Below are 25,662 nucleotides of genomic sequence, written 5' to 3'. Positions count from 1 at the left end.
AAGGTGGGAAAGGCAGCACCTCGTGGTGATTGCTCTCTTATGCTGTGGTGTTTTAATTTAGCGTAAGTCTTTCACAGCACACATCCAGGCCAGCTAAACAGCATACCTAAAATGAGGCGATGAAAAGAAAGGACCAGGTTATAACGCCAAAATGAATCCACGTGTGCTTGACAGTGGTGACAGAACTGAGTAAGAGGTGCGCTCGTAAAATTCTGAGTTTCCTATCCGTCCACCCTCGGTGGGGAAGAGAATGGAGTCACGATGCCCATTGCTGGCTAGTGACATTCCAGGGAAACTTCTCTACGCAGAATGCAGACTTTGGTAAAATAGTAACTAGCACAAAAAGTAATATCCTCAAATGACACATGCTCAGAAGTTTCTAGCAGCTGACTCATGTCGGGGGAGGAGCTAGCTCAAAGGCTGACTCCAGCGCGAGTTAGCTCATGTTAGCCCATCTCAGCAATGAACACAGTGCATCTTTTCTGAGGGTCTCAGGGTAACCCAAGGCCACCACCCTCACATTCCTCCATGCAATATGAGGAATTTTAGCTTATAGGAATTCCAGCTTATAGGAGCATGAGATGGGGGTAGAGGCTCACTGACCCTCACCAGTGGAGGGCAAGCCTCAACTCAGCAAGTGTCCAAACATCTAAAAGATCTCCAGTACTTCGGAATCTAAGCAATTACCTATTATACTTCCCCAAAACTTTGTTTTAATAAATGATTTCTTCTCTGAGCTCACTTATACCATGATGGTGCCTAGAACTTAATCATGATTTATCTGTCCAGTCAACAGTCTTAGCCCACAAAAGCTGATACAACCAACCAGTTGGTCCCTTCATCATGCCTAAGGTACAGTAATTCAAATACATAGTGAGACTTTATCAAGGTTGTAAAAAAGAGAGCAACGTATTAGAAGCAGTCAAGTGAGGCCCACAGCCTTTGTTTGGCCTTTCTGGGGTTTCTTTTTTTTTTTTTTTTTTTTTTTTGGTTTTTCGAGACGGGGTTTCTCTGTGGTTTTGGAGCCTGTCCTGGAACTAGCTCTTGTAGACCAGGCTGGTCTCGAACTCACAGAGATCCACCTGCCTCTGCCTCCCAAGTCCTGGGATTAAAGGCGTGCACCACCACCGCCCGGCTCTGGGGTTTCTATAGATGACTAAAACAAGTTATCTTTAAGGCACGACAGCTCTTCAGTAACATAAACTTTCATGGTGGCTGAAGCCAGGGCTGAGTTCCACAGACGATTCTGGGTGCTTTCAGGTCGATCAGAGTCTGGCAGCCACAACGGCCCTGGACACATCTATCTATTGTCGGCATTTTTAACAACACAATGGTCCTTCAGCCACCAAAACTCTCTCACTGTCAGCAGAAAGAATGGGATGGGATACTTGGGCAAACGAAAGAAGTAAGGGAGTGGGTCAGCAAGGATAAAGACAAGTGAGCTGAACTCAGTGAAGGATGCTGTCAACACTGGCGTTGTTCACGTATGCATGCCCAGCAAGCAGCTTCTTTTTAATTTCATATTTTTTTATATTTTTAATTTATATATACAAAATATATAAAGCCATCAGCTAAATTTAAGACAACTGGAACCTTTTTGTAAGACAACATGATAATAAATGTTTCCTAAGATATTAATGGAACATCAGTTTTAAAAATAGTATCTTGTCTTTAGACTTGAACACTAAAACACAATTCAGTAAACAGCGAAATTTACATAAAGGCCTCCTTCAAGTTTCTAAAAGAAGCAAAAACATGCAGGAGGTTGAAGCAGCTTGTCATAGGACACCCGCAGTCAAGGGCAGAGGAAGAACAGTGCACACGTGCCTGCTCACACGCGTGCCTGCTAACATGTGCACCTGCTCACATACATGCCTGCTCACACGTGTACCTGGTAACACATATGCCTGTTCACATGTATGCCTGCTCACACACATGCCTGCTCACACACATTCCTGCTCACTCACATTCCTGCTTACACACGCACCTGCTCACTTGCTTATTGTGCTTAGCTTGATTCTGTCACTCATACCATTCAGAACCCCTGCCTAGGGACTGGTACTGCCCACAGAGATTCAAATCCCCATTCATCAGCTAACTGAAGACAATCCCCACTGTAGACAGTCCTCACTGAGACTCTTCCCAGATGAGTCTAGGTCGTGTCAAGCAGACAATGAAATCTAAGCGTCACACCTGGTTTTTCTCTTGGGGACTTCCCGAGGATCACCCCTCCACTGTGTCGACTCTCCCCACACCGTTGACACCCCAGCTTGCCCTCTGGCGTCACTCAGAAGCAGCGATCCAGATTCCCTTCCCAGCTGTACCCTCGCTCTCACGGTGCTTTTCACATGTAACCAACAATCTGCCTGCTACTGAACCCTCTTTGCTGTCTGACTTGCAAACTTTACAAAGTCCGTTGTGCTGTTCTCTGGAACATCTGAAGGACGATTAGAATAGTGTCTGGCACAGAGCAGACGGTAAGCTAGGATTCGCGAGCGGGCAGGCAGGTGAAATGAGACAATTATCTTACCCAAACATCTTAGAAGGCTAGACCAGATGGCTATTTTTCTTTTCTTTATCCTCTCTCTTGGTTTCTTTTCTTTTCAAAATTCATTATGTAGCCCAGGCTAGCTTTAAACTGCCTACAGATCCTCAGCTGGCCTCTGTCAGGATCCTTCTACATCAGCCTCCCGGACAGTGGAATTATGGATGCATGTCACCATACCCAACTCTCTGGGTTTCCTAGTTAAACATCAAAATTCTCGCTGGGAGGGGAGAGAAAGGGCTTCTTGGTAGAAAGAATTATCTAAATATAAATTGGAGAGGTTTTATTAGTAGATTTGAAGGGTTTTCTTCTAGATTTTTTTTAAATATTTATTTATTTATTATGTATACACTATTCTGTCTGTGTGTATGCTTGAAGGCCAGAAGAGAGCACCAGACCTCTTTACAGATGGTTGTGAGCCACCATGTGGTTGCTGGGAATTGAACTCAGGACCTTTGGAAGAGCAGGCAATGCTCTTAACCACTGAGCCATCTCTCCAGCCCCTAGATTTTTTTTTAATTGTCAAATAAAGTATATTCGTATGATAGCATTTTTTCACATATAGATACATTGTAGAATGGCAAAACCAGACTATAACATATGTATTGCTTCACAAACTTGATCCATTTTATGGTAAGAATTGAAGGTTTAAGCTGTAAGGGATTATCTGCAGGTTGGCTTGCTGTGGGGGCTGTAGGCCTTGTGTTTATTATTCTGGTTCATAAGGGGCTGTAGGCCTTGTGTGTTCTCTCTATTATTCTGCATTTTAGGCTGGTGCACTTCTAAGCAAGCTTCTAAACTAGCAGAAACTGAAGATCAGGAGCAAGATTCCCCAGGAAAGGAAGGAAGGAAATCAGCTGATAAAAAGAACTTTGGGGATTTCAGCACTAATTCAGATTTAAGTGAAATTCACTAATTAGAAAAGAGAGCTAAGACCCAAAGCCAATCCAGTACTAATGAAGTCTGTGAATTAATGGCTTCCTTCTTTTCTTTCCTGGGAGCCCAGAAGCAGCAGATAAGCTGCCGGGGACCCTTAAAGAGACGGCACAAGCAAGCACACTAATCCCACCACACTGCAGGGCCAGCTCAGTTCTCTGTCACACGCACAATACTGCCCCAGTATGTACACAGTGGTGAAGAAAGAGCGCCCCGTGCCTCCCAGCAGAGAGAAATGCAGAAGCCATAGCTACAAGCATGTTCGTTACCTAATGCAACAAATTAACACAAAATTCGGTGGCTTAAGACAATAGTAAACACCTATTATCTCCTTACCAGTTCTACGATTCTAGAATCCAAAAACACAGCTTGGCTGTGTGGCCCCAGGTCAAGGTTAATCATGAAATTCAGGCAGATGCTAGTGGAGGCTCAGATGTCAGGAAACTTGGTAGAGGTGGAGAACCCTTCCCACAGGAGGCCACCACGAGCACGCCAGTGCTGGCTCTTAAGAGGAGGCCTCCCGTGATGGCCTCTACAGGGCATGCTCATACCGTTTCATAATACAGAAGCATTTTTCTTCAAAATGAGCCATGTGCAAGGGCAGAAGACACAGGAGACTGGGCAGCAGTGTGTGCAACCCTGCCTTCGTCTGTGCCTTCGCTTAGCCCAGATTCCATCGAGAAGGGGAGAACGGGTGCATTCACCGCTGGCAAGCTCAGGACACTGAGGTGCTTGATGACTGCTACCATGTGCTTAAATGACTTAAAGATGAACACCAAAGTAACACTAAAACTCTTGAGGGTCAGATACCAATATATGTATGGATACAAGCATAGTAAAAAGTGGCTATGGCTTTACATGTATATATGTAGGCCCATATACACATATGCGCATGTCTGTATTCCTTGACTTGTATAGAATATACACTTTCAAATGATAAACTTAAGCAAACCCCTTCCAGATTCCAGACATAGGCTGTCGCTCTATGGCCATCTGACTCACCTCCCACTGTGCCATTCCTCAATAAGTCAACCATGAACAGACATTGTGACTGTCACTACTATGAAAATAAAATGATGTCATAAACGCATTAGTTACGGTGTCACTAAGGACCATCCCCCATTCTTAGTGACATAGTGCTTGAGATTCTATCAGCCTTACCAGCCTCTAAAGAGCCACTTTGAGGACAGGAGAAAATGCAGGAAGAGATCTGTATCTCCTTAATGTTAAACTCTGGAACTTCAAATTTTCTTTATTTTTCATCGATAATCATTGGCAAAGAAGCAGACCTATGAAAGTGGGAGTAGATGTGTGAGGGTTTAAAACTAACCATTATTTATATCATCCCTAAATATCAGGCCATCTTCTCATCAGAAAGGCTTAAGATGTAGAGTAGCAGCCAAGAAGGCCCTGTCCCCTTGGCAACGCTGTGAATTCTGAGGCGCAAGGACCAAATTTCTGCACTAATTCATCCACAGCCCCTCCCTCATGATAATGGTAGTTATTCAGACTACAGGCTATTTGCATGTGTAAGGTCTGTGATCACACACACACACACACACACACACACACACTGTAAAAATCCTAGTCACAAGTCACTCATTGCTCTCTTAAAAGTCTGTGTAGTTTTATGTGCAATGCTACATGAGTAATAGGTCACCAAAAGCGCAGCTGCCCTGACTTGCTAGCCCTCCAAGCTTAAATGACAGGATTTCTTCTGCAACGTGCTCACACCAGGCTCCCAAGGCTCTTGGCAAAATCATAAATTGTCTGGGGTCTAAGCGGTTTTCGGTGCCCCCTCTCCCAACATTGTTCTCCTTTCTTGGGCTTCTTTTGTTGCCTAAGAGACATAAGCTGCCTTCCATATTCCACCCCTGAGCAGTATATTCCAGACCCTCCTTCAGAATCTTAAACTCTCTCAGATGAACTTAGTCTGAGAGCTGCTCTCAGTCAGCAAGACTAAGCTAATCATATCATCGCCATCAGCTCAGCTAGTACAGGCTTTGAATCTGAGTCTCTGCTGCTGAGTTAGAGGCTTGTGACCCACATGGTGAAAGGAAAAAGCAACCACCAGAAGTTGTCTTCTGACCTCCACATATGTCATGCCACGCACATACACACACATGCACACACATGCACATGCGCGCACACACACTCTGTAAAAAATTAAAGTAACAAATTGTTGAATTGATCCTTGTTCTCTGTGTAACGAGACACCATGTTTCAACCACAAATACTGTAGCTATTCTTGGTGCATTCTAGCAGGGAATAGGAAGTATAACTAAACACTTAGAAAAGCGAGGTCTGAGCCACATGCAGGGAACCACACCTTTAATCCCAGCACTTGGGAGGCAGAAGCAGGCACATCTTTGTGAGTTCAAGGCCAGCCTGGTCTACTGAGTGAGTTCTAGGACAGCCAGCATACATAATAAGACCCTGTCTTGAACAAACCACCCCTCCACCATCAAAAAGTTGAAGAAGAAGCAGGAGAAGGAAAAGGGGGAGAAGGAGGAGGCGAAGAAATAAGAAGAAGGACGAGAAAGAGGAAGAAAGTGAAGTGTGTCTGAGGTCACATATAATCCTAGCATTTGGGAAGCTGAAGCAGGAAGGAAGCCTGAACTATATAGTAACCTACAGACCAGCCTGGACTACATAGCCAGACCCAGTCTCAAGATATCAAAAGCAAACCAAGTGGGCTGGGAACATTGCTCACGGGTATAGAGCACTTGCTTAGTGAGTATGAAACCATCGGTTCAATTCTGCATGCAAGGAAAAAGGGCAGGAGGACAAAGAAAAGAAAAGTCTTTGGGTCACCTTACTTTGCTTTGCTTAGGGAGGTGATGTAGAGAAACCCACCCACCTCCCTGGAATCAACTTCCTTTATTTTCCTTTTTTTTTTTTAAGACAAGGTCTCACTCTGTGATCTAAACTGTAATGGAACTCACTATATAGTAGACTCTGAGTCCTCCTGAGGCAGGGTGAGAAAATGGTTTAAGAGCCTGAACTTGGCAGGCAGTGATGACACGTGCCTTTACTCCCTGAAATCCCAGCACTCTGGAAGCAGAGGCAGGTGGACCTTTGTGAGTTCAAGGCCAGCCTCGTCTACAGAGCTAGTTCTAGGATAACCAAGACTAAAAGAGAAATCCTGTCGAGAGAGAGAGAGAGAGAGAGAGAGAGAGAGAGAGAGAGAGAGAGAGAGAGAGCCTGAACTCTACTTGATTTGGGCGGTTGTTAGCCTAGAACTCTCACCTCTATGCACTGAGCACATGCACACACGCACACACGCACACACACACACACACACACATCCCTCTCCAGGCAATGTGCACATCAACCTGTCACAACCTAGCACCCTCGCACTGGGCGACAAGATACCTCTCTGCAAACATTGGGCTTTCCCACTTCCTCCATTCACCATCCAACGTGGACAGTCTCCACTCAGTCACAGGCCAGGACAGGCCAGTTAGAAGGGGCTGGGCCTCACCCGGCCTAGGTTAGTTCTGAGGGCGTGCACAGTAAGGCACATCACACCCTCTAAGTGAACGTCAATGAGAAACCTTGTTTGCCATCTTACACCTCTGTATAACCAGGCATGTGCAGGATTAAAACCAGATGCTTTCTGGGAAGGGGCAGGTGTAGTGTAGAAAAGGTTGTACGAGTTAAATCTGTCAATCGAAACAAAGACCTGTGCATGGTACATTTCTTAGCAACAATCCCTCCTTCCTCCTGAGACCTAGGGTCCTTGAGCACTCTCACTCACGTGGTCACTGTCACTCGTGACAACGTCTTTCCTTCTGTAGTCATCTTACTTTTGGAGCAATTTTCCTTGTTGCATTGCAAGCTGTGCGTGCCTTTATTTCACTTCCTTGAACTGGAGCTAAAGACCTGGAAACATGGCGCGTAGCCCCCTGACACCACAGCACCCCTTCTCGGCCTTCCCGTGCTGGAATTACAAGTCTGCAACATGGCACCTGGCTTCCTACCTCTTTAGAACTGTGGTGTAGACAGAAAATCAAGTGAGTATCCAATGGCTTCTCACTTCCCTTAAAATTCTGTTCTCCTTTGTAATAATAATAAAAAAAAAAATCCAGGCTCTCTCCGCCCCTTTCTACCTCACACCCCTCTCTCCAGGCACACTGGCCACCCTTCTGTCCAGGAACCTGCTCAGCTACTGCTCCTTTCCTTCCTGAGAGTCTACAGGGTTGTGTTCCAGGTCTTGGCGTACAAATCACTCTCCATCACTCCCTTCCCAATGTAAATATCATCTCCCAACAACCAAACGTGACCTCACAGTCACCTAAATACGCTGTCTTGCTTAACTTCTTCATTGTATCAATCACCAGATGAAGTTTTCTGATTCACGCACTACCTGCCCCTCTAGGCCCCCTCTGAGGCTCATGGCTTGTCATGGTCATGGCTATGTGCCTGATGCTTTTCACACACCCTGGCACATAGCAGTGCTCGGTCCATAGAAGCTGGGTAAACAGATAATTCCAAGCTTAGAATTGGAACCTCAGCAATGTAGAGGGAAGGTGTATCACTTTCTTTCTGTTGCCGAGATAAAACACCTGACCAGAGGCAGCTTGAGGAAGAGTTTATTTGAGCTTGAGGGGAGCCATGGCAACAGACAGACAGTGTGGGGAGCTGGGGCATCACAGCTTCAATGGCAAGCGAGAAGCAAAGAGAACAAATTAGAAGTGGGGAGAGGCTGTGAACCCTCAAAGCCCACTCCTTGCTCAGTGCTTTCTCCAGCAAAGCTGTACCTCCTGGAGGCTCCATAAGCTCTTTAAATGGTGCCATCAGCTTGGAACCAAGCGCTCAATTCAGATCTCAAACCACCGCAGACGTCTTGATTGTTCTTACGACAGAGGAGGGCTAACATCGCCATTGTCAACTCAACTGACTTGGGTTTATAAGACATTGATCCTGGACTCACTGAAAATTCCATTTGCCTTTTGAAAGGCCGTTCTTTGGATGAGAGATGAAAAATGAGCACCATGGCATAACCGGATATCAGCATGCAGAAGAATGCAAATAGATCCATATCTGTCACCATACACACCATGTCATCACTGGATATCAGCATGCAGAAGAATGCAAATAGATCCATGTCTGTCGCCATACACACCATGGCATCACTGGATATTGGCATGCAGAAGAATGCAAATAGATTCACATCTGTCACCCTGCACACCATGGCACAACATAAATCCAACATAAATCCAGTTATACTGAAGCTGACAGAAGAGAAAATGGGAAGTAGCCTTGAACTCATTGGCACAGGAGACCACTTCCTGAATGTAATAACATCAGTAGCACAGACTCTGAGATTAAGAATTAATAAATGAAACCTCATGAAACTAAAAGGCTTCTGTTAGGCAAAGGACATGGTCAAAAAGACAAAACAGCAGCCTACAGAATGGGAAAGATCTTCACCAACCCCACATCTGACAAAGGGATGATCTCCAACATACATAAAGAACTCAAGAAACTAGACACCAAAATACCAAATAATCCAATTAAAACATGTGATACAGATCTAAGCAGAGAATTCTCAACAGAAGAAATTTCAAAAAGAGTGGCCGAAATATACTTAAATAATTGTTCAACATCCTTAGTCGTCAGGGAAATATAAATCAAGATGATTCTGAGATAGCATCTTACATCTGTCAGAATGGTTAAAATCAGAAACACTGATGACAGTTTATGTTGGAGAAGATGTGGAGTAAGTGAAACACTCTTCCACTGCTGGTGGGAGTGAAAACTTGTACAGCCACTTTGGAAATCAATGTGGCAGATTCTCAGAAAAGTAGGAATTAATCTATTTCAAGACCCAGCTATACCAATCTTGGACATATACTCAAAAGGTGCTCAATCACACCATAAGGACACTTGTTCAACAATGTTCATAGCAGCATTATTGTAACAGCCAGAACCTAGAAACAACCTAGATGCCCCTCAACCAAAGAATGAATAAGGAAAATGTGGTATATCTACACAATGAAGTATAACTCAGCTGTAAAAAAAAATAAATAAATAACCTCATAAAATTTTCATGAAAATGGATGGAACTAGAAAAAAAAATCATTCTGAGTGAGGTAACCCAGACCCAGAAAGACAAATATGGTATGTACTCACTCATAGACAGTTATTAGGAGTAAAGTACAGGATGACCAGCCTACAATCCACAGCCCCAGAGAGGCTAGATAACAAGAAGGGCCCAATGAGGGATGCATGGATTTCCCCGGGAAAGGGAAATAGAAGAGATCTCCAGGGTAAACTGGAGGCAGAGGTGGGGGTATGGAGTGGGGAGAGAAACTTAAGGTGGGTGGGTTGGGCGTGGGTCTAAGGGGAGAGTAAGGAAAGAGACAACCTGACGAGAGGCATCTCGGGGTGAGAGAGACCTGGTGCCAGGGAAACTCCCAGGAAGCCACAAACTGCAGCATGACTCTTCCCCACAGGCAGGGCAGCTGGGCAGAGGAACAGCTCCTGCAAAGGGTATCAGCATAGCCACCGGATAGTTACTGCTAAGGTATGGATATTATCCAGGAAAGTCACCCCAAAGCCCAGAAGTTTCCACTTCTACCAGGTGGGTATTGTGGTTGTCCTAACATCAGCTCAGCAAGCCTGCAGCCAGGGACTTTTGTTCAGGGCAAGACTGAAGACTGGCATGGCTCATGGCTGTTGTCTCAGCTATAAGACTGAGATAGGGGGATTGCCATGAGTTCAAGGCTAGACTGGTTACATAGTGAGTTCCTAGCCAACCTAAACTACAGCAAGACTTTGTCTCAGAAAGCAAAAACATAGATAGGTGGATGGACAGACAGGTATAACTTTGACATAAGTATTTAGATGGCAACTTTCTAGGTTTGAGTCCCTCTGTGTATTGGCATGCCAAACTGTCTGCTGTCATGAACCGCAAAAGATTTTTAATGCATCTTTGTTCTAAGAAATAGCAAATGATCTGAATTTTGAAATGAAAAGGAGCTCAGCATTAGCAGAGAGAGACAGGAGTCAAGAGAGCTTGAGCCAAGCTTTCCCTTTAGAAAACCTTGGCTTTAAAAACTGTGCTGAAATTGCCTGGGTCCATGTGTCCTGGGAAGTTTGTTATCTGTGTTCCTGGATCAACTGTTAACAGGTAAATGACAAAATCCTGTGTCTTAATCATTCCACTGTCAGCTAGGTTCACTCTAAAAGGGCTGCTGCTCTGTGACAAAAACCAAACTGTCTTGGTGTTCAGAAGAGGCAGGAGGGAGGAAGAAAGGGGACGGGAGGGGAAGGGAGAGGGAGAAAAGGGGGAAGGGGAGAGGGAAGGAAGATGGAAAGGGGAGGGAAAAAGCAAGGGGGAGAGAAGGAAAGGGGAGGGATGGGTAAAGGGGAGAGAGGAGGAGAGGAGAAGGGAGAGAGGAGGAAAGGGGAGAAGAATGGAGGGAGGAGGGGAGAGGAGAAGAGGAGAGGGAAGGGAGGTGGGAAGGGGAGAGAAGGTGAGGAGAGGGAGGAGGAGAGGGGAGAGAGGAGAAGAGGTGCAGTATCTATCCACAGGTCTCTAGTTAGCTCACTGTCATTCATTTGACCTCATTTGTAAGCCTTGACTAAAAACAATCCTTCCTAAAGTAAGACTTTCCTCAGCTAGTGTGTACGCCTCAGCTAGTGTGTACCCCTCAGGTAGCCTGTACCGTAAAGTGAGACTCTGCACCTTCAAGGCCCATTGCAGTCTGCTGGGCTGGGGAGGGGGAGGTAGGAACTGCCTTCCTGCCTGCCGAGAGCAACATCAGCAGAGCTGAAAGGCATCCTTCTGCCTGGTTCCCTGGTGCCATATGGTTTCATAAAGTGTAGCGCGTGCACCCTGTCAGTCTGGGGTTAGACAAATTCTCCGCTCTGTGGCAAGGAGAGAAAGTGTCTTGCATGGATAAATTCACTCATTCTTTTCCACTGGCCTCTACAGACTCGGAATAATCAGTAGTGGGGCATGACGTGTAAGGCCTCTACTCCTGCCCAGGAGTTACGGTTTTTTTAAGGAAAGTCACTTAAGAACAGTCGCTGTTCCTAGGTGGTAGTTTCACAGCAGTTAAATACCCACAGTGGTTTGTAATAATGTCTAAGGAGAATCTAGAATCATGATTTTTAACCCTTCCCAGTAAGCCATTGGAGTCTTCACAATCCAGACATCCAGACAGAGGACCTAAGTAAAGTTGTGTTCCCCTAGCGATGCCTGGAGAGGAGCTAAACTTCCAGAAGCAAGGTTTAGGGAGCAATAACAAGAAGCAAGTCAAAGGCCCTTGCTTTGCTGTGGACCAGTGTGTGCCATCCTGGCCCCAGCTCTCATCTCAGGATGGCAGTTCTCTTTTGTATAGCCCCCAGATCATAAAGAGACGCTGTGTCACAGGCTGTGGAATCTACTGGACTGAAATCCAACTTCAAACACCGCCACTTCTTCCCGGCCACCATCCTCGGCTTCGGTTCCTGTCTAGCTAGGCAGCCCTCCTCACGCTGCTCGGTGCCCGGCCGCGCCTTCCCTCTGTCCGCAGTGTTGCGGCGAAGGGGCTGGATGCTGCCAGCAAAGGAGTCACTGTCTCCAAGTCCCCGCTCAGCACACCTGTTCCCCAAGGCTGACCGGCTCCACGCAGGAGGCAGCTTTCCAGGGTTTTGCCCAGACGGAGCAGAGGTGCCTCTAGTCACCCCAGCAACAAGCTCTTCCCATAACCTCCTGCCATCCTTTCCAGCCCTCAACTTTCCAAGTTTTTGGAAGCCTATCTCCAAAGGAGCAACAGGGGGCAAGACCCAGCTGGAATCCTTGCCCACCTGGATAGCAGCCCCCAAGGAACCCGGCTAGTAGTGGCAGATAGCCAAACCACCGTCTCCTCCTAAGGATGGGAAGGTGGAGAAAATGGATGCAGAACTTGTCACCCTGGGGATGAAGAAGAGGAGAGGAGCGAGGCATTGGGAAAAGAGGCAGACGAAGGGAGTGACAGCAGCTGGGGACTGGAGGAGAGACTGATTCCAGCATCCAAGAGAGAAGTAGCTTCTCCCCTCCAGGCACTGCCCGGAGGGGCCAGGAAGAAGCAACAGATACCCAGTTCCCGAACCAAGGTGTAGGGAATGAGTGTGGCGGCCAGAGTCTCCAGATTCCAAACCAGCAACAAACTCCTCCCGGAGCGTCCCTAAGGCAGGTGAAGGAAAACAACATCGCGCAGAGGCGCCCCTCCCCACTCCACCCCCGCAGAAGGGAAACTCTTGCCCGCTGCCGCCTGCCACTTGGCTGAGCTCAGCTGCGATCCTGCGGGCCGAGAGATGGATGTGAACATGGGGACGAGAGCGACTCACCCTGGATGTTAGGGGGCTTTCTCTTCCGGGCCATCCTCAGTCTGGTCCCTTCCCCCTGGTCCGCAGCTCAGAGCCTCCTGTGCGGCACAGTTCCTGGAGCTCCGGCCGCCTGGGTTCAGGGAGCTCTTTGTGGCGGCGATGGCTTGTGGCAGTCGGCGGCGGCCAGGCTGCGCGCTCGCTCGGCTCCGCTCGGCTCGGCTCTGCTGCGCGGGCGCAGCCGCCCCTCCGCTGCCCGCTGCCAGCCCCTAGCACGCGCTGCGGTGGCCGCGGTGGCCCACTCTGCTGTGCGGCGCCTCTGCTGGAGGGCGCAGCGCCCGGGTCTCCGGAGCGCCAGCCCAGCGCCCACCTCCCTCGATTGCTCGCCCGCCCTCCCCACGTGCACTCCCTCCCACGCGCCGAGCCCTCTGTCCCGTGGGCGCCGCTAGCCCCGGAACGGCGCCCTCGTCCAGCTACAGTGGGTAGGGTCTGGGAACAGCAGGGACATTCCATTCGGCGGGATAGGAGGAAGCTGATGGAGCAAGCCCCAATCTGGCATTCCTGCCTCCCAGGGGCACCTTGGTCCCCAGTCAACTGAGACAGCATCTGTCCAACACCTAAAAGCAACCTCCTTCGCAGACTCCTGCAGGATGGCCAGTCCGAGTCGCGCCTGGACGATGAGCCCGGGTCTCGGCTGTTCTATCCCTCCAGAAGGAACGGCTGGCAGGCTGAAGGGCCCGCAGGGAGAGACGTGAACTCGCACAAATAACCTGTCACCAGACCCTGGCAGGTGACCTTGCTCAGGCACAGCTCTTCATTTAGAGGGCTCAGCATCGCTCTCTGTGGCTGCCAGGAAAGAGTAAAGACAGTTCGCCTACCGGTGTTGGAGGGCAGCGGTGATTTCTTAACCTTGTAGAGAAACTTCGTCCCTGACACCCCATTCTTTCTCACTCTGGTTTGGAGCGCCTCTTGGCAGTTTCCTGTTTCTGGCGCTGTCCCCCTCTTGAGTGCTGACGAGGAATAAGAAGGTATCCTGCTACTGTCCCCAGACAATACAAAAAGATAAAGTTTGGGGCTGATCTGAAAATAAAAAAGAGCCAGAGCTTTAAAAGAGTAGCAGAAGAGGGCCTACTAGCTGATGTCTGGAATCCAAGCACTCGGGAGGCAGAGGCAGGAGAATGGCTGTAAGTTCAAATCTGAATTGTAGAGGTGGTTTAACACCTGCAAAAGCATTTCCAATTCACATTTTTCTTTCATGCTCCTAAGTGCAACTGGCAACACAATCTGACTTTCTGGATTTCCAGTTCAATACCCATAGCCAAAGGCCAGTCCAGCTCTAGTGTAGCATAAAGGAAGGACATCAGAGTCCAAAAAAACTGTGATAAGTTCTGGCCTTGTGATGTTACAGGTCTATAAGGTTTGGTGAGTCTTTAATTCTTCTGGTTTTGTTTTCTGGTCCTGTCAAACATCATGTCCAAGATTCTCTGAGATATTTAAACCAAGCATGGTGACTCAGGTCTGCAATCCCAGCACTTGAGAGGCAGAGTCAGGACTACATAGGAGACCCTGTTCATAAGAGAAAACAGAAACTAATAACAGACTGCAGTGGCTAATTAATCTTGACTGTCAGTTTGACTGCATCTGTAATCAACTAACCCCAAACTACTGGGCAAGCCTGTGAGGGGTTTTCTCAGTCAGAATATTTGAAGCAGGAAGACCTGCTCTAAATCTGGACAGCACCTCTGCTCACTACCCTGACAAGAGCGTGTGGAAGGAGGAAGTTTTGCTTGTTGCCTGCTTGGCCTCACCTCACTGGCAAGCCCACTTAGTCTGTTGCTGAGACATTAGAACCAGCTTTAGGATCCCAACACAGACAGAAGACCAGGTTCTGCTGAAACTTTCAGGCCTTCAGGGCCAGAGTGGACCTCCTGAGACCCAGCCTGGTGACCTGAGGAACTATCGGATTCCTGGCCTTTCCCATATGAGACAGCCATTGTTGGACTTCCTGGACAGCCAAACTAATAAACCCCATATCAAGTAAATCATCCTATCTTCAGTTGTTTCTTTAGCGAACCCCAACTTATACACAGACAAACAGATGCTCACAGAGGTGTGCACCAGAAAAAAAATGCAAGGCCCCGGTGTCACCTGCATACTAAAGGCCCACCCCCGGAGTGTGAGGCTTCACCTGAGGTGTGTACCTCTCGCTCCCTCAGGGAAGGAAGCCGGGTGGTGCAGCAGGAGACTGTGACAGAGAGCTACAACCAGCCGGACTGCTAAGAACAGCTGACCACATAGTATTTGCCCCAACTGACACAGCGGCAGCCCAGCCCTTCCACCTGAGACTCAGAACATTGGGGATGAATGGGTAGAAGGCCAGAGCCGAGGACCAGGACTGTAACATTGTGTCTTCCATAAATGATAGGAAAGCCGCAACAGTCGCAACAACAAGACCTAAAAATGAGAACACCAATGCCCATGACAACATGGAAGGAGGAAAAGTCACAAGGCCCCACCCCCAGATGAAGAGCTACAGGCGATCAATGGCTTCTTAGGTTAGGCTAAACGCATGCGAGCCACAGTAACCCAGAAGACCAGCTTTACAGATTTATATAGATGTGTGTATTTAACAGTAACAATTAAAAGTAAAAGGCCATGAATTGGGGGAAGGGGACTTGAGAGAAGCCAGATGGAGGAGGACGGTGGAGTGGTGTAAATTCAGTATTCATATATGAAATTCTCAAAAAATAAACATTTTTTAAAATCACAAACAGTACAATGGCTGTTAGCTCTGTTTGAGTCTCATCATCTTACTCAGGCCTTCAGGCATGTGGTGTAGACGGTCTGGTTTGGGGCTACACCTCAGTCCCATATGTTTTGGTGGCTTGGTTGATTTTCTTTCACGGTTTTGTTGTTTTGCCTTTGTTTTTTTTTTTGTTTGTTTGTTTTTTTTTCTTTGGAGATGGTCTCACATATAGTCTTGGCTGGCCTCAACTGACTATCCTCCTTCCCCACCCCTGAGTTTTGAGAATTACAAGTCTGTATCATGATATCTAGGTCCTCAATTTTACCTCAATAAGCAGAATAGTACCCTTCTTAAAATCGTTCCAAAAGTAAGATTCATCCACATTCCTTTCTCCCCAAAACACTGCTTCTCACTTAACTGAAAGCCACTTGGCACTGGGCCTGGAACAGAGGAGGCCAAAACAGGAGGATTGCCAGTACCTGGGCTCCACAGCAAGACCCTGTCTCAAGAACAGAACCAAAACTACGCTACAATTCTTCACGTTGTGTGAATATTTAGGCTCTGTAGATATTCTAAATCTACCCAGTGTGCTCACTAGATACTAATTGCAGTTGTTGCCTGTATTAGAATAATACCTTTCAATGCACTTTTTACAGCTCCCTCTAGAGGACAAGGGGTTACAGCGCCCCCTAGAGGACAAGGGGTTGCACCAGAACTGGGAAGAGGTCTTTTGCTGTGACTTGTACTCTTGTCTGAGCTCTTCCATGTCTTCCACCTCCTTTTGTTTCTTGACCCCAACCTTCTGTAAGCACAGTTGGGTTTTCTGTCATCATGACCATGTCCCCAAGCAACACAGGTGGATGCAGATGCAGTCATTTTACCAATACAGAAAGAGGTTGGGGAGCCTTCCAGAGACTTCTTTTTGAAGCACAAGATGGAGTTCTGTGCTGTGTTTGAGAAAGAACATCTGACCAGGAGAGAAATGAGTGTTCCAGCTATGGAAATGGGCAGGAACAGCCAAGAAATGTCTCCACGTTATCAAGGTCAAGATGGCAATGGAGGCAATGGGATCACCCACTTTCTTACTCAGCCAACCCCAAGGTTAGAAAAGGGAGAGTGAACACTGGCTGTTCTCAGTATGTGTCATACAGAAAAGAGCTCCGTTAACAAGCCACAAGGTTTGAAGAGACTGACAGCAATCAAAATTAGTGCATAGCAGCGAGTGCTGGCACATGCCCAAATTCCAGCACTCAGGCATGTAGAAGTGGACTGGGCGGGTGGTGGTGGCCCACGCCTTTAATCCCTGCATTTAGGAGGCAGAGGTCAGTGAGTCTGAGGCCAGCCTGGTCTATAGAGTGAGTTCCAGGATAGCCTGGGCTACACAGAGAAACCGTATCTTAAAAAACATTTCCACCCAAACCTGCCATGTACTGGGTCTACAGGTGTGCACTACAGTGCCTGCACCACTGTGCCCAAAGAGCCACGGCTGTGCACTACCGTGCCCGCAGCACCGTGCCAGAACCATAGCTGTACAGTGTCGTGCCCACAGCACCGTGCCCAAGGAGCCATGGCTGTGCACTACTATGCCGAAGAAGCCACGACTGTGCACCACCATGCCAAGGAACCACAGCTGTGCACTACCGTGCCTGCACCACCGTGGCTAGGTTTATTTGGCTCTGGGAACCAACCTAGGGCTTCATGTGTTATAGTCAAGCATTCTGATCACTACCCAATATGGACAATATTCGTATAATATGCATGTTCTGTCACCCCGAGAAAAACAAACTTGATCACCAACTTAAATGCTGTGGATACTAAAGAAGTGTCCTTCCTCGGTCCTAGATCTGTTCCTCACTGCATGGAACCTTCCAAGCTTGGTCCACGGCCTTCAAAGCCTCCTCTGCCAATTTCCCTGGCGCCTTTGTTGGAGAACCCACACCAGTTCTCAGACCCAAACCACGTCACTTCTCAAGTCACCTATTCAAAAAGTCTGCCTCTGTTCCATTGATTGCTGAATAGAATATTGATTACAAGGTCTAGAGTCAAATCAGTTTATTCAAAAACTGCATTTCAAGTAAGACTACTCTTAAATATTATGACTTTTAATTTATACCAATGACAAATAGAAATGAGAGAGTTCAAATTTTAAATATTAGAGTTCAGCCAAACCTAAAAATAAGATATCTCCCTCCCATCTAACTCAATTGCATGAATAGCAAACAAGGTGAAGATTGCATTAGCTAAAACATATTAATAGCGTTCACACCAGGGTTATGTCAAGATCTTTGGTTTGCTTTTGGAAGCAAAGGTGAAGTTAATTTTAAGGGGGTTTTAATATAGACATAAGCTCAGACACAGAGCAAGGAGGATATAAGAGAAGGGTGACAGCAAACACCAGTTGGCAGGGCCTCTCCAGAGAGTGGATGTATGTCACACCCTTTAAAAGCTGTAGCCATCCTGAGGGGGCAGCTTTGCAAGGGATGCTGAGCTTGGCGACGCGCATGGGTGACCACAGCTGCAGTGGTGGAGGAAGACTTGGAGTCGAAGACATCCTCAGCCATACAGTGAGTGTGTACTCCACAGCAGTCTCAGCTGCACGACTCTCTGGCTCTCGGGAGGGAAATTCTACTAGAGAATAGGGGCGGCAAAAACACCATAAATGCCCAGAGCTGGTCACCTCCAGCAATAAACAGGGTTAGCAGGAAGAAGAAACAAGAAAGGAATTAGGACAAGAGTCACTGAGGGAGAGGAAGTGGAAAACAGGCTTACCTAGCATCAGAGGGAGGAGGACAGCACCTCACGAGTGTTACAGACAAAAGATCAACTCACACAAGTGTTACAGACAAAAGAACAACACACACGAGCGTTACAGACACAACAACACACAAGTGTTACACACACAAGAAAAATACATTTGATTGTTACACACACCAGAATAACACACACGAGTGTTATAGACACAAGAACAACTCACACGAGTGTTACTGACACAAGAGCCGGGCTACCCATCATTACTTCTCTTTTCCCGAGGGAGCCAGAGGGGCACTAAGCGGGAGAGATTGCTGCTGGAGATAAGTGGGTGGTGTCATATTTAAGTGACAACCGTCTGGTGTGATGACAAATACCTTTAATCCCGGCCCTCAGGTGTACATTGGGGGCAGAGGGGAGAGGATCTCTGTAAATTCTAGGCCTCGAGGCAGGAGGATGTCTGTGAATCGCCAGTCTGGTCTACATAGCCAAGTCCGGGTCAACAGGGCTACTGCCTAAAACAAAGCCAAATAAAACTAAATGGACAACAGTGGACTCATTAGACAAAGGAAAATTCTAGATCATTTTATCTGAAGGAAATAGGTGAGATTTCACACACACCCAAGTGTGAAAATTAGAAAATATCTCAGGCCAACAACAAAGTACAAGCGATGTGTGTGCATAGAAATGGGATATTGGGGCACAGAGAGAGATCTGGCCTCAGAGCAAACAAAGCCACATATTAAAACACCAGCAAGTGACAGAATCCCTTTCCTCCTGGAGGCTGAGTAAACAGAAAAAAGCACAGAAGTTGCCACCTAGAGCCGAGCAGCTAAGAAAGTCCATGCAGACCTCTTAGACAGAGAGGGCTCGCGTGGGGCACAAAACTTGAATCCCAGCACTCAGGAGGCAGAGGCGGGCAGATCTGAGTTCAAGGCCAGCCTGGTCTACAGAGAGTTCCAGGCCAGATGAGCTACCTGGGGAGACTGTCACAAAAAATTTATAAAGACAGACAGACCACCCCACAAACACAATATCAGCAAAAAAACAAACAAACAAATGTGAACCAGGAGGGACTAGAGGTGGTAGCTCCTGCCTTTAATCCCAGCACTCAGAAGGCTGTGGCAGGAATTACTTTGAGTGTGACGTGACTGGAACATAGCCCAGCCTGGACTACAGTGAGACCTTGTTTCAGAAAACAAAGGTGATGGAAAAGAAGCTCGTAGAAACATAAAATCCATTTAAAATAAACCATTACAGCCGGGCGATGGTGGCGCACGCCTTTAATCCCAGCACTCGGGAGGCAGAGGCAGGTGGATCTCTGTGAGTTCGAGACCAGCCTGGTCTACAGAGCTAGTTCCAGGACAGGCTCCAAAGCCACAGAGAAACCCTGTCTCGAAAAACCAAATAAATAAATAAATAAATAAATAAATAAATAAATAAAAAATAAACCATTACAATGAGGATACAGGGGCTGTAGAGATGACAGGCAGGCAGTGGTGGCGTTTGCAGACCACAGTTTGTGCCCAGCACCCACATCAGGCCACTCTTGGGGGGCTCAGTGCCCTCTTCTGGCCTCTAAAGACTCTGCACACTCATGTGCACAAACCATACACAGTCACATAGACACAGAAATTATCTTATTTCCCTTCCTTTTTGAGATTGTAACTACATTCTATCTCTCTTCCCTTTCCTCCTTCTGGACCCTCTCATAAACCCCTTCTTGCTGTTTTTCATATCAAGCTCGTGAGCACAACCTGCTCAGTCTGCGGAAGGTCATTCTGCGTGTGTTTTCAGGGTTGGCCGTTGGGGATTGGGTAGCCAGCTGGTGTGCTCTCCCCAGGAGAAGCTGTTTCTGCTGCTCTCCATTTCCCTTAGATCTTGTGTGGGCTCAGGTCTTGTAGCCTTTCCCCTGCCCGTGTTGACACATCGAACTCTGATGTCCTTGTCCAGCTCACGTTTGTGCAGCCATTTGATGAGACTTTATGGGTGAAGCCGCTGACATTCCCAGAAGACAGAGTCTCACAGCGGACTATGGGTCCCTCTGCTTCTTACACATAATTAAAAACACACATAAGTGGTTTTAAGTGAAATGGTAAAGCTGACCAATACCAAGGTAGAACTAAAAGCAAGTTACAAGAAGTAACTTTGTGGGGGCTGGAGAGATGGCTCAGTGGTTAAGAGCATTGCCTGCTCTTCCAAAGGTCCTGAGTTCAATTCCCAGCAACCACATGGTTGCTCACAACCATCTGTAAAGAGGTCTGGCGCCCTCTTCTGGCCTTCAGGCATACACACAGACAGAATATTGTATACATAATAAGTAAATATTAAAAAAAAAAGAGAGAAAAAAAAAGAAGTAACTTTGGCTTCTTTTTCTTTCCTGGGCCCATACCCCTAATTCACTAGTGTCTCAAAGTCAAGAAGGTGGACAGTTTGGTGTTGGGGAACAGGGGCAGTTTTGTCAGGTGTAGTTGTAATTCTCCAGGGTGCCTCTAGATGGCAGTAGTGCAACGGCTTATCCTGAAGGTTTTCTCTATGGGTTTCTCTGGAATCCCATGTGTTGCCTGGCTTGCCTCTTTTCTGCCTGGCACTGGACTTTAGGGATCCTCTCCTCTGTCCATGCCCTTCAAGCAGTGCACAGAATCCTTCCAAAGTCTCAAAGGCACGCAGCAGAATGGGGGGACGCGCAACCCAGCCTGTGCACATGCCCACAGCACCTCCCTTCAGAGGATTCTCTAAAGATGCTCAAACTCCCCATGTGGCAGCAATAGAAACATCCTCCTTCCGTTGTGGAGGGGGTTGTGCACCTCCTGTAATCTGTTTTGTTGTTGTTTTGTTTTTTAATTATTTCCACTAGGCTATCCAGTACAAGCTGGAGGACAGCAAGATGGCAGCCTGCCAGCTGTCCAGGTCAGAGAAGGCTGCAGACTAGGTAGCCACACATGTTCCTGTGTAGCCAGTGCCCGGGGAAAACAGGGGAGTTGTTCTCCTGCTCACGCTAACAGCCCCCCTTTTCTAGACTGCTGTGAGCTTTCTGACTTGGAAATTTCTTCAAACAGGATCCATTTGCTCTTTTCCCATGAAATGAGTGTTAAGGTAAAAGAAATGCAAATCATTCCCTCCCTCTTCCTCCCCCACTCCATTCCCCCCCTCCCTCCCCCCCCCCCCGTTCTTCCCTCCACTCAGAACAAGGGTTCCATTGGTAAAGTGCTTGCTTTAGAATTAACTCCCACACAATTGGGGGAGGAACAAGGGAGAAAAACAGGTGTAGAGGTGTCAGGGGAGAGACTGTAGCTGACTCCGCAAGTGCAAGTTCCAGGACAGTGCTTGAGGTTGTCCTCTGTCCTACACACACACACACGCATGCACACACACACGCATGCACGCACACACACACACGCACACACACCCCACAAGGCAGTCCTGGAGAAGGGTACCCTCACCACCAAGCAGTCACTTCCATTCCATCCCCGTACAACTTGTGTCCAGACCCTAAACCTCTGCCTATGTGGCCCTGTATCAGCGTCTCCGTTCTTACTCATCTTGTGTCTTCAGGGAAACCGAGTTCTTTAAGTGTCCAAGTCACCTTGCCCACACCACTTCACAGCCGCACCCCGTGAGCATCCACTATACACGGAAGAGACACATTGAATCACATTTGTAAAAATCTCAGGCACGCAGACTTGAGACGTAACTCCTCCACTCTTTTCTCTGTTTGTGTTTTGTATCATGTTGGAGCAAAGAAATTCAGACAAGAATTGGGAGAGAATGTATTGATTATCCATTAGAGTATTTCTTACAGCTTGTCCCAGAGTCGCAAGTGCTGCTGCCTCTGTCACCCTCTGGTGGCCATTCTATTAACGGCACTTTTTGTTTTAAATTGATTTTTTTTTTGAGATTGTTTTAATTACACGTCACCCTTTCTTTTTCTCCCTCTAAACCCTCTGGCACACCCCTCTTCGTGCTCCTTCAAGTTTATGGACTCTTTTCTTAACCAATTGCTATGGAGAGTATATATGTATTTGTATATACATATATATTCCTAAATGGAACTGTTTTGTTCGCATACTGTTACTTGTGTGTATGTTGTCAGGGCTGACCTTTGGGCACTGGACAAGCAGTTGTTGTGCTCTTCCCTGGGGAGGGCTGCCTCTTCTGCGCCCAGCTTTAATCAGTTACCTGTACTACTTTGTACAGGGTTGAGGCCGCTCTTTTTTTCTTTTTTCTTTCTTTTTTTTCTTTTTGGTGTTGGTTTTTTGAGACAGCACTTCTCTGTGTAACAGCCTTAACTGTCCCTGAACTAGGTCTTGTAGACCAGGCTGGCCTCGAACTTACAGAGATCTACCTGCCTCTGCCTCCTGAGTGCTGGAATTAAAGGTGTGCCTCTTCTTAATGACAATCAATTCTACTTACTCCAAACTCAGTTTTAAAACATGCTTTATATAATAGCACTTATTCATACTTCAAGAAACTAAGCTTCTGACACTCATAGGAAATATTCATTTAGCCCCTTTGGTTCTGGAGCCAATTGTGTCTGTTTGTAAATTAGCTATTGGGTGGGAGAAATGACTCAGTGGTTAAAAGCACTGTCTGTTCCTGCAAATGACCTAGCTTCGGTTCCCAGCACCCACATGGCAGTCCATGGCTGTCTTTAACTCCATTTCCAGGGTTCTGACACCTCTTCTGGCCTCCACTGGCACAGGCATGTGTACGATCCAGCCATGATACGCTTAATAGAGACCTGAGTCTCAGTAGTTTACCCTGAGGCAATACCTGGTTGCAGGAAGGACCACAAACTAAGATTACCTAGGCACCACCCAGAAGAGATCATCCATCCAAAGAAAATACCTAATGTTCCACCTGTTGCAGATAGGATCATCTGCCAGCACACACTCACCAGGACACCCTAGACAAATGTCAGCCAATCAGGGGTCCTGGACCTTAGAAATCTCTCATCACCTTTACTGCTATAAAAATCCAACTCTAACTGAGCTGGGGGAGGGTGTCTCCGTTTACTCCAAAATGTTGGACACGCAGAGAATCCGAGTTTGCAAACTTATGTAGAAAAAGGCTCTTTGCTTTTACACATGGAGCTCAGTCTCCTTGTTGGCTTTTGGGGGACTTTGCAGATCTTGCCATAACATTTGGGGGCTCATCCCAGATCCTCCAAGCCCATTGGGACTACCACCCATAGAGCCTTCAAGCAGCCAGTAAGTTTTCTGTGTTTTGTTTTGTGTTTTGGGTCTTTCTATGTCTCCTATCTTTCTGTAAGTGGGCCCAGAAACTGTAAGAGCCTGTAGAGGATATATGTGGACGAGCAAAAAAAGATCACAGGTGAGGTCCCTGGGGAGACATCCCCAGGGCCCTCATGTATGAGAGTGGATCTCTCTGGTGTCTGTAGATAGACGTCTGTAGATAGACATGCGGGATGCTCCCGGCTTCTCAGTTCTGTAGATGACGTGCAGATTGTGCTCCTGGCTTCTCAGTTTCAGTTCTGCCTCTGGGGCACCAGGAGGACTATTTATTTGTTCATTGTCCTGTGTGTCTGTGTGCTGTTGTGTTTTTGTCCTGGCTTAGATGCTGACGACATGGGCAGACTAAGAGCATCTCTACTCCCCTAACTTTGGTTCTGGACCATTTTCGGGACTTTAGAAATAGGGCAAAGAAAGAAAATTGTAAACTAAAAAGGGCAAACTTATCATCGTTTGCAAGGCCAGCATTTGGAACCCGTTGGCTGATGGAGAGCTTTGACCCATATCTATCATTTCTAGGACAAAAGACCTGATTTTTGACGAACTCCCCTATAGATCCTGAAGCCGAGGAGAACAGGTCAGCCGTGGTTAAGGCCTTTGTTAATCAGGCCATGCCTGACATTAGGCACAAGTCACAGGAGATAGATGGGTTTGCAGATAAGAGCGTCCCGGAGCTGTTCGCAGTAGCTCCAGAGAGTACAAAAACCGAGAAACCCCGGAGGATAAACAGAAGAGGGCAGTGACTGAAGAGAGTCACTGCTGCAGATCCAGACGAAAAGACGCCTAGCCAGGGGCCAAGGTTAGGACTCCCACGGGAGGGAGCGCCCCAGGCTGCAGAAAGATCAATGTGCTTACTGCAAGGAAATGGGACACTGGGCTAGGAATTGGCCCCCGAAAGTACAAGCATAAGGACTAAGACCCAGGAAGTGGCCACAACGCTAGCCCAATACCCAGAGGTCTTTGCGGAGACCGGAGGAAAGGGCTTGGTGAAACGTTGAGCCCCGTGCTCATTGATGCCACCCCCATCCAGGTGCGGCAATACCCCGTGTCCTGGGAGGCAAAGGAGGGAATCAGCCCTCACATCAGGTGCCCCATGGAACTAGGAATTCTGGTCCCTTGCTGGTCAGCCTGGAATACTCCCTTGCTCCCTGTTAAAAAGCCAAACTCGAATGATTACCGGCCCTTATTGGAACTTAGGGAGATCAGTTACAGGGTTATAGATGTCCACCCCACCGTGCCAAATCCACACACTCTTTTGAGCTTACTTCCTCCCACCTGGGCCTGGTACACAGTATTTCAAAGATGCTTTCTTCAGCCCGCCCCTATCCCCTAAGGGCCAGTCCTTGTTCACCTTTGAATAGCTGATCCTGTAAAGGGATACAATGGACAATTGACCTGGATCAGGCTTCCCCAAGGGCTCAAACCCCAACCATCTTTGATGAAGCCCTATATGAGGACTTCGGGGAATACCGGAGAACACACCCACAGTCACTCTCCTGCAGTGACCTCCTGATAGCAGCTGACACTAAAGATTAAAAGGAATTCTGAGTCAGGTACACGGACTGAGAAAAGACCTACGAGACCAGCCCTTGCCAGATGCCGAACTCACCTGGTACACAGATGAGAGCAGCTTCACATGTGATGGCAAAAGTATTTATAGATTCATTCTATGGATGGTCAGAGGCCTTTCCAACCAGACATGAAACTGCCCAGACGGTCACCAGAAAGTTACTTGAGGACATCATTCCAAGGTATGGTATTTTTATACTCTTAAGCTCTAACAATGGACCAGCCTTCATTTCTCAGGTAACACAGCTTCTGGTAAGGGCACTGGGGGCAAATTGGAAATTACATTGTGCTTATAGGCCCCAGAGTTCAGGTTACATAACATAACAGAGTTGAGCGCATAAACAGGACCCTAAAAGAGACCCTTACCAAATGACTCTCCTCCCCTTCACCCTCTATAGGGTCCGAAATTCTCCCTATACCTTAAGATTAATCCCCTTTGAAATCATGTTTGGGTGACCCCCTCCTATTTTGCCAACTAAAAATCCAAGCTTATGGCAGAGTTTGATGGTGTTAACCCGGCTGTTTCCCTCAAGGCTGTAGGTCTCATTCATAAGGACATATGGTCT

The 25,662-nt window shown here is 47.3% G+C and overlaps 1 protein-coding gene across 2 annotated transcripts in view; it reads right to left on the bottom strand.

Moving 5' to 3' along the window:
• Slc44a5 (solute carrier family 44 member 5) overlaps positions 1-13,053 on the bottom strand; it is a 241,959-nt gene extending 228,906 nt beyond the window's left edge. For both annotated transcript variants that reach the window (XM_057794114.1, XM_057794115.1), the window contains exon 1: positions 12,806-13,053. In XM_057794114.1, the coding sequence (XP_057650097.1) occupies positions 12,806-12,839 (34 nt within the window). In that variant the 5' untranslated portion in view covers positions 12,840-13,053. The remainder of the gene's footprint in view (positions 1-12,805) is intronic.
• Positions 13,054-25,662: the final 12,609 nt, after the last annotated feature.

This window comes from Chionomys nivalis, chromosome 18 (assembly GCF_950005125.1).
Source record: "Chionomys nivalis chromosome 18, mChiNiv1.1, whole genome shotgun sequence".
Taxonomy (NCBI): domain Eukaryota; kingdom Metazoa; phylum Chordata; class Mammalia; order Rodentia; family Cricetidae; genus Chionomys; species Chionomys nivalis.
This window is presented reverse-complemented; position numbering and strand designations above follow the sequence as displayed.